Genomic DNA, 14,531 nt, shown 5'->3' with positions numbered 1-14,531 from the left:
CTGCCAATTCCCCAGTTCTTCATTTGTAACTGGATGCCAGCTATGAGGTTTGTCATGTCAGTCAAAAACCTGAGTTAACAGCATTGCATTTAAAAACAAAACAAAAACATAAAAAGCACACTGCAACCTATGAGTGTTTTCTCACAAACATCTTAAAGAGTCACTGCGTTGTAAAGCCCAGCTGCCACACAGCACAGGACTGAAGTCATCCTGTTTCTATCCCAGAGGCTGGCTCATGTGCAGGTATAACAGAGCCAGATACAGAATATTCTTCAACCATCAACCACAGGTGGAAAAATACAGCAATGTCCTCAACTAACTTAGAAATTAGATTCCATCAGTCTGTAAAATTTAATCATAGGGATTTTTTTTTGTCATTGGGTTGGTTTATTTTTTTTTTTTAACAATTATGTTTCTTGTTTGTTTTAGAAAGGCACTCAGCTTTTCACCAATGGAATAAGTACTTTAATACTGTTTTTGAATAGCCTAATCAAAACCAGCCCTGACAGAACTGCAAGCCTCCACCTTCAATACGATCCGACAGTATTCTCGCTGTTAGATCCAGAGCCAAAAGCTTCCACGATCCAGATAACCATGTATTTTTTTGTTGTTGTTTTATGCAAACTCTCCTTCCACAATAGGCAAAAACCTCAAGCTATTTACCTATAAATCATATTGTTTCAAGATCTTCTCTAAAAAGAAGACCAACGGCACCCTGGCTTGTATCAGGAATGGTGTGGTGAGCAGGACTAGGGAAGTCATCCTGCCCCTGTGCTTGGCATTGGTGAGGCCTCATCTTGAGTACTGTGTTGGGCACCTCAGTACAGAAAGGACATGGAGGTGCTGGAGCAGGTCCAAAGAAGAGCAACAAGGCTTGTGAAGGGGGAGCTGGTGCTGTTTAGACTGGGGAAAAGGAGGCTGAGGTGAGACCTTATTGCTCTCTTCCAATATCTGAAAGGTGCTTACAGCGAGAGCAGGGTTGGTCTCTTCTAACTGGTGAATGAACAAGAGGAAATGGCCACAAGTTGTGCCAAAGGTAAGTTTAGTTTGGATATCAGAAAAACTTCTTTACAGAATGGATTGTTAAGCCCTGGAATAGGCTCCCTTGGGAGGTGGTTGAGTCACCATCCCTGGATGTGTTTAAAAGCCACTTGAATATGGTGCTCAGGGACATGATTTCGCAGAGGGTTGTTAGTTAGGATATTTTGGTTAGGTAGTGGTTGGACTCAATGATCTGTAAGGTCTTCTCCAACCTGAGTGATTCTGTGTGATTCTAAAAAGCATATAAAAAATATCAGTATGTATTGCAAATTAATTGGAGCTTTTCCAAGTACTTCCTGTAGCATCTTTCTAAGAATTATTCCCATCTGCGCCAAAATTTTTACTCTGGATCCAAGTAGCATTATCACCATGAGGCTTTTATCAAGGACATATATTGTATTACACTTCTAGAAGTCAAGGGTTAGATACTGCTGGGAAAACTATGCAACATGAATTCCTGAAGTGTACTAGCAGCCCACAGCCACACCAAGACCATTCTAAAAATAAGTTAATTTGCTCTGGTCCAGAAAGTAACAACACTTGCAACCATCTTACTTCCACTCTTACCAAAGAAGCCATAATCACTATGGTCAAAGAAGTCATGGAATGAAGCACGACTCACCTTAAAGTGTCTCTGAGCTACATCTAAGACTCAGACTTAGGAGATATGCTGTGGTAAGCAAGGAGGAAGTCCCCCACCCCCACCAAAAAAGACACCAAGACAAGAATATTTGTATCAAAGTATTCTTCACTAATATAAGTAGGGAAAAAGTTTTCTCATTGCTCATTTCCACAATAGCACTCAGAGAAGTCCAAGACATCAGTAGCTCTTGGCCTTGCAAGTAGTTCTTATTAATAGTTTTCTTTTTACTGAGGACTTTCTAAGACCGGTTCTTCCAGCCTCGTGCACACACACCTATCACCCTTTCCAAACCTGAAAACTCATTTCTTTTGCTAATAAAGCAAAACACCCCACAAGGCAACAAACTCTATCCTATTCTGGTTTTCACCTGTTAAAGCTTTTTCTCCTCAGTGGAACTTCACTGGTCTAACATGGGAAAGCCACTAGAGGGAAGAAAAAAAAAAAAAAAGCGAAAAAGTAGGAAAAAAACCCAGTGTTTTATACTATAATGGATATATCTGAACTAGAATCAAGAGGGGTTTCCAAAGCAAGTATACTTCGTTGGTAGCATATAGTTTCAGACTAAGTTTTTGACTACCATGCTTAGGAGAAGACAGGGCTCAACAAGCATTGGAAATATTCAGTCCACAATTTTCCACGAGCCTGTGGGTTTAAGACAAACAAAGAAAAAAAAAAGAAAATCAAACTCATCCCCTCAACTCAGGAAACAAGAGCATGCAATTCTGCCAGCTGGAACATATGAAAACGTCATTTGTTTGCCCTGTCCTTTCTGCACAATGTGGTTCCCCCACATTGCAGACACAGACTTTCTTGTACAGATCTCCCTGTTTCCTTCAGGGACCCCAAAGCCACAGACAGGGCAGGAGAGCCTGACTGCTCCTGTAGAACAGAAAAAGGCCATTATTTCAGCAGCATTTCCTCCACCTGAGCCAGAAAGGGAGGAGAGCTCAGCAGCTGAAGGGAAATCACTGAGCACAAATGAGACTGGCAAACCTAGCAGGAAGGGTTTGGTTTCTATGGGACGACTTGCAGGTCAGAGAGGGAAGAGAGAGAGATGATTCTCCTTCTTTCCTAGAAAATTGTGAGGTAAGAAGAAAACAAGAGGAGTTCAGCTGGGGTGCTAAAGAGCCTGAAGTTCACACTGCAGGTACATCTACCTCATTAACTACCTTGTGATTTAGGGAACAGAAGCTGTAGGATGTGTGTGGACATTTAACCCCAGGAAGGAGCCATACAGCACCAGGATGTCAGCATCCAGCACAGAAAGTTCTAATGGAAAGCAGTGCTGGAGATTGGACAGACAGGATGCACAGAGTAGGCTGTGGTTTCCCTGGCACCTCACCATGATCCATGCTGCCCAATGATAGGACCTTTACATTTGAGTATCCATTACAAAGTACTTGAAACCACAAAAGGTATTTGTGTCTAAACAACATCTCAGCATAAATCTTCCTGCCATTGTCAGGTCTTAAGCAAAGATCCATTTTTATGTGTTTAGGCCCAATGAAAAGGGAAAAAAAAAAAAAGAATAGGGCTGAAAGAGTTAAAGAGTTTATTGTGCATTAACACATTTTTAGGGATCATCTTTCAACAATGGCAGTAAAATCAGCATGTAGTCTTAATTTTCTATGGTTGAACCTTGAACGTGAATCATTATATTACAATGTACTTATTGATTTCAACAGGAAGAAGATTAAGCCCAGAAAATCAGGTTAGGAACCTGAAACTGGGCTGAGGAAAATGGAATTTTTCTGGTACTAAAAATCTCTTATGTTATGTAAAATACATCAGAATTTTAAATACGAGATTTGATCATTTGGAAAATATTCTTATCATTTTGAAACCAATCAGAGATGGGACAATGTCAATGACCTGAAAATCTGATCAGTGCTTGTGCTTTGAATTTAAAAAATTGTATTATTTCACATACTATATAGTAATATTTAGTTTTACCTACTTGTGTAAACAGGTATGTACATTAAATGAAAGGTGTTTCAGTGAACTATTCAACAGGTACAAGGAGAAAATACCTGTGAGTGTTGAAATTCTAGTTCTGGAAGTCTATTATCATCTCTATCACTGTAGTTTTCAGACAATACGCAAAGGAGACTGGCACACTGGGGCACCGCAGACAAATATATATATAAATATATATATATAATATATTTATATATAAGAAGATCTGTTCTGTCTTCTCTATGTTTTTATAGCCTTTGTTGACAGTGGCAGTCGAGCCACCTGAGGACATGACCCGCTGTTTAAGCAGGACTAAGCACTGGCACTACCTGCAAAATTTTCAAAGTGGTCTCCAGCCACCTCTCATCCAAATTAATTAGAAGAGATTTTGCTTGAATTCCATGTCCTATAAAAACTTCTTAAAGGGTTCTGGATTTTCAGGACAGTATGTGACAGACATTAACTACTCTGAGCTCCAAATGGTGTGGTAACAGATCTGGTGAGCAACCAGCAAGTCACACTTCCATGAGCAAGCATTCAACTCACTGAAATTTCCAGCTTATTACAAATACTTACATCAGAATTAGCTGTGTCAGAGAAGATGGAAATTACTTTGTTAAATGCTCAAAGGAGACCAAGAATGCTAGTAACATAAGAGTGAAAACATCCCTGTGGTGCTACTAGCTCTGATTTACATGAAGCAGATTTATTTGGGCAAACAGAAAAAGTTAATAAAAATGTGTTTTGCCTGTTCCAGGCAGCTTAAACTAGAATATGCAAGTACTTGAAATAACAAACATTTCATTGAGCAGAAGACAAACTGCAGAAAGACTGGGAAATCAATCCAGACTTCCAGTCTGCTCATGGGCTTTTCCTCCAGGCCATTCCCTCTGTGCCTGGCCAGCAGCCCTGCTACCTGCATCTGATGCTCCCTGCTGCCTTTGGTGCACCCACGTACCCCAAAAGCCAGGGGCTCTTCCATGTCACAACACCAAAGCCTGTGTGTACTGCATGCTAGCTTCCCACCAGCCCTCATACAAGGGCAGAAACACTCAGGGCAAAAACAAAGAAGTAAAACACATCCTGTTCAATTCCACCCTAGAAGCAGGTTTTGTTGAAAACAGATTATTATTAAAGTCTGGAATTTCTGTACATTTCACTGTAGCCAAAGAGAAATGCATTTATGAGATACATACAGCCTTGTTAAAAAAAAACAAAAACAAAACACCACCACCACAGTGGTGGATGATGTGAACCCAGAGAAAATGATACAAGAACGCTCTCAGTAACACAAGAAAAAGACGAATTTCATTTTAAGCTGCAAATCTCATCTTGTAAGTGACCAAATGGCACTAAACTGGCACAGACGACATTAAACTATTCAGATTAAATTGAAATCTAAACTAAATCTGGGCAAAGCACTTCAATTCTGTTCTTAATAGTTCTGTTGTTATTGGAGTTCATTTCATGGTTACTTGGGAGCAAGCTCTTTGCATTGAAGTCAACGGTAAAAAAAAAAAAAAAAAAAATTGCCTTATAGAAAAAAAAACAAGCAGTTTCACCAATCATTTCCATCAAGTGATGTTCTAAGTTTTTCCAAAGATAAAGCAATGACATAACTAACAAAAATGGCATTTTCTTTGAATTTTGACTGTCTCCCTTGGGATAGAGGACAGCGTTAAAGGAACACCAGAGAAGGCAAGAACCAAGGGCATCCCAGGACCTGGCACATCTACACTAGCTCCAAGACACTTAAAACAGCAAGAAAAACAATTGCTGATCAGGAGCGTTGCATCTGACTTAGGACAACCATCACCAAAACAAAGCTTGACGTAGACAGTCAAATGTTCAAACTTCACAGCTTGGTATGGCCAAGTTGCACACAAAGCCTCTGTCTCGCCTTTGAACACAACAGCATGCATTATCTGCCATGCAGTATGGCTTCCACTTAAGGTAGAAGAAAGCAATAACTGAGTTTGCCACCAATTATTCAGTCATGCATGAAGCAGAGCATCTGAAAAACGTTGCTGCGTTCTGGAAACATACTGCTCTTATTTGATATTGCTGTATAAGCATCAAACTATTTTGTTTTAAAAGCCGTGGTAAATTTATGAATGAAACTGTGCAAGAGGGATTTAATAAGAGATCCATAGCAAGTGTTCAGTGGTCTGGACGTTGCCTGCCACCAGGGTAGCATGAAATCATTTGATAATTAGACCATGGCTACACAGGATTAGCATACCATAAAAATATAGGGCTGCATTATTTATATTTATATAACAGATGGATCTTTAAAAAGGTCATGCATTTTTAATGAATGCAACATCATGCCAGTGTTGACAGAAGATTTAGAAGTGCTGCAACACAGCCAAACAAAGCCTAAGAACACTACTTTCCCTCTTCCCCCACACTGGTCATAGAGCAGAGAAACAAATGTGAAACAGTGCTATGAATTTAATTCCAGAGATTACATTAAGTACAGTATTTATGAAGCATTAGCTTTAGGGATGCATTTACATTGTAGGTAATTATAGGACTCCAACTACTAAGTCTACCTGAAGGATACAAGCTCCTTATTTAGGTCCACAACACAGGGCTGAGACAGAGTAGAAAGACTACCCGCAACTACCGCAAATAGTAAAGTTCTAAAACCATATTTTGAAAGAAAAGCAGCGAAAACAGAACATGTAAGGTCTATGGGGCCAGGTGACAACTAATGAATGTTGCTAATGCATGGAGTTTCTTAGGGCACCTCTTGTACAAGAAAGGCTGAGGTAACGGGCGTTGTTCAACCTAGAGATGAGAAGGCTCCAGAAGACCTCACTGTGGCCTTTTAGGATTTGAATTTGAAGGGATCTTATAAACAGGAGGGATTCTAATTTTTTACATGGTCTGACAGTGACAGAACAACAAGGAATGGTTTAAAACTAAAGAAGGGGAGAGTTAGGTGAGATATTAGGTGTAAATTCTTTACTCAAAGGGCAATGAGGCCCTGGCATAGGCCAAGAGAAGCTGTAGATACCCAACCTCTAGAGGTGTTCAAAGCCAGGCTGGATGGGGCCCTGGGCAGTCTGAGCTGGTGGATGACAATCGTGCCCAGGACAAGGGCTCCAGGATTCTAAGATTTCAAGCCAATGCTTACACTATAAAAGTCCATAAAACAGAAGTACTTTAAATTTCACTGACCAGATCTTTTTCAGCTGGTAATGGTGATAAATGCAGTACATCTTCCCAAATTCAGCTGGACAGGTAATGAATGCAGCTAGCTGTGCCTTCCCTGCTTGAAGATTTGGCAGATGATGGCAACTTTCTTTAGCTCTGGAGATACAGAGACAATTTCAGTACAGCTGTCAAAATAAATGAGTTTACCTTAAGACATACAGGAAAAACTACATAAGGCAAAGTACACTGGGTTGCTCTGAAAGAATAACAGAATGGTTCGGGTTGGAAGGGACCTTTAAGATCACCCAGTTCCAACCCCCTGTTATAGACAGGGATGCCTCCCACTAGAGCAGGTTGCTCAAAGCCCCATCCAGCATAGCCTCGAACATCTCCAGGGAAAGTGCATCCTCAACCTCACTGGGCAACCTATTCCAGTGTCTCAACGCTCTCACAGTAAAGAATTTCTTCTTAATATCTAGCCTAAATCTACTCTCTTCCAGTTTAAAACCACTTCCCCTCATCCTGTTGCTATGCACCCTCGATTTCTTTCCACGTACAACAGATACAAAGAGCACAACAACACTGTTTGATAGAGCAAATGCTCAGGTACAAAACCCTGATTTTCAACACAGTCACCCTTATTAGCTATGTATTTTCACCAGACACAAACAACAGCCTGCATGCTATCCTTGTAGGCATCTGCACCAGCAAAGGTGACCCACTGTCGTCACTGCTGAAATACGCTACCCACTGCCTCCCTGTGCTCACATGCACTATCTCCAGAAATGTTCAGCAAGCGTTGATGAATGTCAGTGGGAGCCATTTTTCCAGAGTTGATTCACAGATCTAAGTCAGCTGATATGATCAAAACTTCGGTCAAAATCTGCACAGAAAGCAGACCTGAGAGGATGACAGTCTGTCAGGTATTATTTCTAAACAGGTTAGATATCATCACACTGAGAGGGGATTTTTTCCCCCCCAAATCACCCTTTGCATAGCAGCTGTTACCTCATTTTTAATTATTCATGTCTAGACACTTTTACTGGGAATAAAGAAGATGGTATGGGTAGAGGTAAGAATGAGAATGAAATTTTTTGAATGTTATCTGACTTCACGAACTGCATACCATTGTAAGGAGATTAAAGTTATTTAATTTGTGATTAATAGTTTACTTTAAACTATAGACTAACAGATGCCAGTATTGCCAATTAATCAATTTACCAAGCAGTAGTATCATTAATTACATGAATCATTACTCAAGAAGCTGTTACTCTGAGACCAAATAATGTACCAACAAACTAGACAGTAAGAGTTTAGATGGAAATATAGTGATATGAATTGTGCTTTTTAAAAGCCTTCCTTAATGGCCAATATTCATCACACTTGAAGTTCCAGGTGCCAAATCAATTCTATTGTCCCATGAATCATACAGTTGGGTAAGCTTACTTGAAGTAACGCAAGTGAAGTGTTTTTTAAAGGAGGTACCAATGAGACATTAATACCATAACGAAGAAGTAACATTCTCATACTCAAATAACTTAATGAATATCTTATTTAAATACGTAAAACAGCCTAGCATTGGAAAGATATGAAGTCCTAATTTTAACATGATATAAGCCTAAGGTATTTTCATATCTGCACTAGGAATAACTTTGGTAGAGAAATCCATGTGTAGAAAAGCTTGTGAGAAGAATATAACCCTCAGTGGTGGAGTAAAACTCTAAGGCTGGTGAAGAACATATATCAAGCCTCAGTTTCCAGAAGACTGGGGTTTGTTCACACATTTCATGTTAAACCGTAAGTTCTTGATTGGGACATGAGAGATCAAAAAGGAATGAAAAACACTTTGCACATTTTTATTCCCCCCTCACCTTCTTCAAGGGGGCAGAGAAGAAAAGAAGAAAAAAAAAGTTTGTTGGCAGCTTCTAAAGAGGATGTTTCAAAAGCTAGATTTGGTTTTGTTTGTTCAGGAGAAACAACTTCACACTGCACCCTGTCACACCTGCCAGAAGCCAGACAAGCCATTTATTTATGCAATCTGATTAATCTGACTCCTGAAGTCTGCTTCTGCAGGCTGCCTTAAAGACAACTACAAGAAAACCAGAAGGCATTAGCAGCTGCCTTCCTATTGCAATTACCACAGGTACAGATTTGCAGAAACTAGGTAAACCTCTCTCCCAGCACCATCTAGCAGACTTAAGAACCTGGTAGGCTACACCAGCAAGCTACTGAAGTTCAGGACAGCTTAAAAGCAAATAGATTGCTACACCAACAGCATTTGTATTTATTTCCCTGTTGTTTTCACCACTTGAACTCAGCGTTCCTAACAAAAAAAGGTCGTGTTTTCAATACCTGCACACAAACCCACTAGGACAGGCCTGAGGAAAGCCCCACAGGCCACATTCCTCTCCTCAGTTTTAAAATCCAGGAGTCCCCCCCATCCTCACTCCTAAAAATAAAGATCAATTTAGGAAAACAAGACTCACCACAACCTTTTAGCCCACTCTCCATGCTTCTTTTGCTTCACCCCTTAGCACCTACTTCCTTGTCTCCAGCCTTTCTGTAGGGACACAAAGAGGCTCCAGCTGTGGCTCATCAGCCTCAGCTCCCTCACCTGCCTTGGACTGCACCTTAACCCCTTCCATGCTGCAGCCCCCCAGTGCCCATCTTTCCTCTCAGAAATGTAGTGAGTCCACAAGAGCAGAACAAACGTTCTCCTGCTTTATGCTTGGTTAAACTTTCCTTCCTTCCCCATGGCAGCAAGGCACGCTCTAGCCTTCGCCTCCACTCCTACCCTACCTGAGGTGGCCCTCCAAAACAACCCAGTGTCTGCAGGACTAGCACTCAAATTCTGGTTTGTTTGTTGACTTCTGAGGCACTGTGCCCCCCACCAAAGAACCGCTTAGTACCAACATATGGCTCTTAGAAGCAAGGCAGCCCAGTGGCAGGTGTGGCTAGCCTGGAAAGCAAGGCACCTTTTGCAGAGAGCCCAAGAGTTGCAGATGTAACTTCTCACACCCTTCCTGACACAGCTGTGCAGTTGCACACAGCTGAGGCAGCCCGGTCCTCGGGGTCCTGGGGCCCTGCTGCACTACTAAAAACCAGGAGTTAACACCATTATGGTAGAGTGCATTTATCTTCAAGAGCACAGCTTCAGTGCTGCCTACCTTGGCTACTTCATCTAGGTAACCAAAAGGCAGTATAGTGCCTCCTCTAAGCAAGGTTCAGATAAACTCCTCAGTCAGTTAGGGTTGCCTTTCCTTCTGAAGGTGCTGAAGTACAAAGAAAGCCAAATCTTTTTCCAGCTGAGTTGCTTTGTGCAAACACCAAGTAAGGTAAATACAAGTGAAGGGCTTGGATTGCTTTGAACTAACCACAGACAGACAGGCTAAGCATCTGTGAAGGAATTTAATGCTAATCAAGGGGTAAAGGGACTTCCTTTGTCATGCCATAAGCAGTATGGATCTTTCCTCCTGTTTCTCTCAGCATAAGCCTAATGTTTACAAATCCAGAAGTAGGGACTTAACACAATGTTAATTATTTCATTCCTGAAGTGGAAACAAATCAGTGTTTGGTTATGGCTTCTGGACACCACGCTCTACTTCCTACTTTTGCTGATAGAAGCCAGTATTCACTTGCTCTTAAAAGCAGCAGACAAATGTCTGCCTCTCAAATGCCTTTCAAAGTAACTGCCTTGTGCTGGAAGCAATGGGCATTTTATCATTGCTTGAGCAGCAAGAGAAGAGCCCACGGAAGCATGGTGGCTAGACTAATTCTTGTTTTTTTTTTCAGTCTCTTATTTTGGTGCTTGGCACTTTGCACTGAGAAATGCCTTATTTGAGAGCAAAAGAAGCAGCTTTAATTCCTACCCTCTAAGATGACATCTGCTAGTTGGTATAGAGAGTGGCTGAAGTTCATCTTCGCAATTTTGAATTTTAGGCAACTGAAGACTTGGCCCAGCATCCCATAAACAGCATTTTCCTCCTCCTCAGTTTGTAGTTTTCTGAAGCATATGCACTGCTGAAAAACAAATCAGTAAACATCGCATGTTGAATCACATAGTAAGATGCTTCAACAATGACAGCAAAATTAATTGTAACAAAATAAGACTCCTTGTTGTTTATTAGATATTGTAAGAATGAAATGTACAGTATAAAAATTAATATCAAAACTGTTCACAACTGGTTTTGACAACACATTTTTCTTTGGATTAACTACACAAGCAGCTTTCTACCAAGTTATGCTGAGATCCATTTTTATGTTTTCTAATTTTAAGCATATCACTGTGCTATCTACAGTGTGATCTACAAAACTAAAACAACTAAATTTTTGCAGCATCTTGGTGGCATTAGTCAGGAATGAACAGGTCAATAACATTAGCTTAGAGGGAAAAAAAAAAAGTAGTTTGTTACAACAAAATGTTAATTGTTCAAATTCATCAACAGAATTGGTTTTGAAATTCCAAGTCTTATAATTGTACATTTTCAATATCAAACACTTGACAGAAGACAAAATATTTCTGCTTACATTTTTTTTTTAGACAGACTAATAATCCTGCTTTTTAATTCCCTAATAAATTTGCACATCTTTAATATCAGTGTAAAACACAGTTCATTCTGCTAAAGAAATATTTTAAATGTTTCATAAGATGCCCATTTTCATTTAAAGTGTTAGCTATATAAATGAATGTAAAATGGTTTTTATTTGTTCAATCTCTGTATTTTCAGTTTATATCATATTGTTTAGAAAAAAAGAAAACAGTACTACTGATGACTAACCTAAAACAATCTGTCTGTGCTATACATTACATGTTGGCCATACTACTTTTTACTACACTATAAAATACACTACAAAATATTGAAATTATTACCAGGGAATGTTACATACTGTTATTAATAGTGAGAATATTTCCCTGATTAAAAAATAATATCTGTATCTTCATTTCCCATTCATACTCTATTTTGCATTAGGAAGATGATTTTGAACAGAAAAATTCTTCTCATTTTGTCCAAACATTTTTTCTTAGTAGACACTGAATGTATTGGCAGCATTGCAATGCATTCAAAATAGTAGACTGCTGCTAGATACACCCATGTATCAATGATTTAAAACAGGAATGGGTGGCTCAGAGCACTGGGTCAGCCTCAGAGAACAAAATAGGTGGTGTTCTTTCCCTTGAGGTGTTTCAAATATAAATCACCTTTTAAGTTGGCACATATCACAAGAACTCTTAAAATAATGCCTGTGAAGTGAAGACAAATCCCAACACAAATGACGCAAACCCATTCTTTAGAAATAGAGGAAAATCCAAAAATATTTTTGTTCCTTTATCTTTTAACATTAAGCTGGTCAATTTTTTACAGACATTCAAATTATCTTATCCTAGCAGCAGCTGGACTGGTTACTTTCCTTGTATTTATTTATTCTTAAGACCACTGGCAAGAACAGTCTGTAGGCTCTTGGATTGAATAGCTGACCCAGGTTGAATTACTAGTGCAATACAATTGCACAGTTCGTCTCTGTAGTCCGAGCTCCCTGCAGCATTTGCAGAATCTTGCGTATGTGTTGATGTTGTAGTTATATATACTTGCAGACGGGCACTTTCCATCACATGAAACAATGTTCACCTGGTAAAAAATATAAAGAATACCAACAAAATTAAGCATTAGGAAATGTTAGGAGTTCCTAAAAAAAAAAAAAAAAAAAAAAAAAAAAAAAGTCTAAAGAAATTAGGCACCCCAAACCATCTGCAAAGCAATGAAAAAGTAGGTATTTATTTTATCCTCTTATAGAATTCCACTTCAATTGAGTAAAAAATAAACACTAAAGCTTGTTGCCTAGATATGTCTCAACTTTCATCTCATTGAGCTTAATGATGACTTTCCTGATGATTTCAGTAACAGCAGCTTTTGGCTATTAATACATGCAAAGAAACAACTTCAGTTTTGATTTTAAAAGTATTCATAGCAACCGTGGCTTGAACATGGCACTCAATGTTCCCAGCAACTTCCTACAGTATTAATTTCAGCAATATACTCATGTGGTGTTAATATGCTGGCAGCAGTAAGCAGGAATATAATGAAAAAGCCAAGAATCATCACTATGTTAGAACAGTAGGACGCCCTGTCACAAAAAAAGACACCAAAACTCATAATTTTTTCAAGTTCAGTAATGTGGTTCTGCATTGCTGTTTGATGCATTTCTTAGCACTGAGACTAAATTTTCCGGCTGTACAACAGTTCAGTCTGCAAAATGTACTCAGTGTCACTCTGGAGGTTACAGCTGTTATGCTATACTCTTCTATTACAGCTTTTTCAGGTGCTCTTACACATCTCACATAAGACATCTGCACTCTTGTTACTGCTCACGTTGCCTTACTGCCCAGCAAGAGGTTGGTGTCTTCCAACCATAAATCATTCAGTAGACATACAGATAGCGCCTCGTTCTTCCTATATATATCACAATATGCTCATGCTGCTGTCTAAAGATGAACTTCAGGAGCCAAGATTCCTTTCTTTGTTGGCATTTAAGATGGCATTGAAACACTTAACCCAGGACAGACGGAAAATTAAACACATCTGCAGTAGTTTCAACTGCAGTATATCACTGGCAAGTGTCTGTTATATTAAAGTTAACTGCACTGTACCCTACTAATTGCATTGTGGGGTAAGATGAGAGCTAGGATTTGCACTAAATTAACTTCAGCCTAGAAGTGTTCAAAAGCATCCTCATTTTTCTTAATTGGGAAGATGATTGCTGATAATGTAAGGAAACACAAACTTCCATCTCCGTGATACAGAGAGATGCAGACAGTAGCACCGTGAAATTTTTGTTTTCTTTCACTCTATTTTTCTTATTATCATCATATTAAGAGAAATTTTAATAGCTATTTACTTACTGGTGTGTTACTCCTGCAGTCATTCTTGCGGATAGTCATCCTAACAGTCACCTTTTTACAGAATTTTCCATCTTCCTTACCTGCAAAATGGGCATTGATTGAAAAAATATGAGCTCAAATTTCTTAACGTTTCAGAGATAAGAACACTCCTGAATGTGTTACGGTGTCAAGAGGCAAAGAATATACCCCATACATCTCTTCAGAAGTTCTTGTGACATTAGCTATACTTTGCATTGAAGTCACTGCTTTTAAAACTTTCTAGTTCACTCATTAAAATACATCTCCTTGTATCTCCAGTATCTTGTAGCTCTGAAAGTTTTATTCTTTATTCAGAAGCTTTTTACAAAGTAAGCCTATGCTCTCTTTCACAAAATTTTGTAAAACTGATCAATTATTCCTGTGAGATGGCTTGTTCAAGATGCATAAAATGCATTTTCTATTAAATAAATCAAACATTAATAGTAATAACCAAATTCCAGCGATATAAATAAGTTTTATAATGAACACAACATCAGGATCTGAAAGCAAATAGGGAAAGTAACCAGAGGGAGCAGGGGGGTGGATTCCATATATTTTTATTACATAAGAAAAAGAACATAGCTGAATAAATTAAGTATTTTATTTACATTCGCATTTGCATTCTGTTCACATTTTATCTCACAAAAGTGTTTACAAAGTATGTGATGAAATAAAAAAAAATATAAAGAAATTAAGAAATGAAATAAAAGCAGTTAAGCGTGACTTAAGGAGAGAATCCTGGGCATTTTGAAGAAAAGCAACAAAGTTCAGTCTAAAATTCAGTTGTCTGAAATCAGAAAGCACAGTATTTTC

At 39.0% G+C, this 14,531-nt stretch overlaps 1 protein-coding gene and 1 long non-coding RNA gene across 3 annotated transcripts in view; both read right to left on the bottom strand.

Annotated features, from left to right (window-relative positions):
• The window catches only part of LOC149917750 (uncharacterized), a 45,006-nt gene extending 35,378 nt beyond the window's left edge, over positions 1–9,628 (bottom strand). For both annotated transcript variants that reach the window (XR_016467238.1, XR_016467239.1), the window contains exons 1-2: positions 9,289–9,628; positions 6,827–6,958 (exon numbers count right to left, since the gene is read on the bottom strand). This is a non-coding gene — a long non-coding RNA (uncharacterized LOC149917750). The remainder of the gene's footprint in view (positions 1–6,826; positions 6,959–9,288) is intronic.
• Positions 9,629–10,926: 1,298 nt separating this feature from the next.
• The window catches only part of OTOG (otogelin), a 95,514-nt gene continuing 91,909 nt past the window's right edge, over positions 10,927–14,531 (bottom strand). Inside the window, exons 55-56 of the mRNA XM_031614007.2 lie at positions 13,701–13,780; positions 10,927–12,429 (exon numbers count right to left, since the gene is read on the bottom strand). Coding sequence (XP_031469867.2) covers positions 12,229–12,429; positions 13,701–13,780 — 281 coding nt within the window. The 3' untranslated portion in view covers positions 10,927–12,228. The remainder of the gene's footprint in view (positions 12,430–13,700; positions 13,781–14,531) is intronic.

Source organism: Phasianus colchicus, chromosome 5, assembly GCF_987193195.1.
Source record: "Phasianus colchicus chromosome 5, bPhaCol1.hap1.1, whole genome shotgun sequence".
NCBI lineage: Eukaryota > Metazoa > Chordata > Aves > Galliformes > Phasianidae > Phasianus > Phasianus colchicus.
The sequence above is the reverse complement of the archived record's forward strand: the minus strand, read 5'-3'. Positions and strand labels throughout refer to the sequence as shown.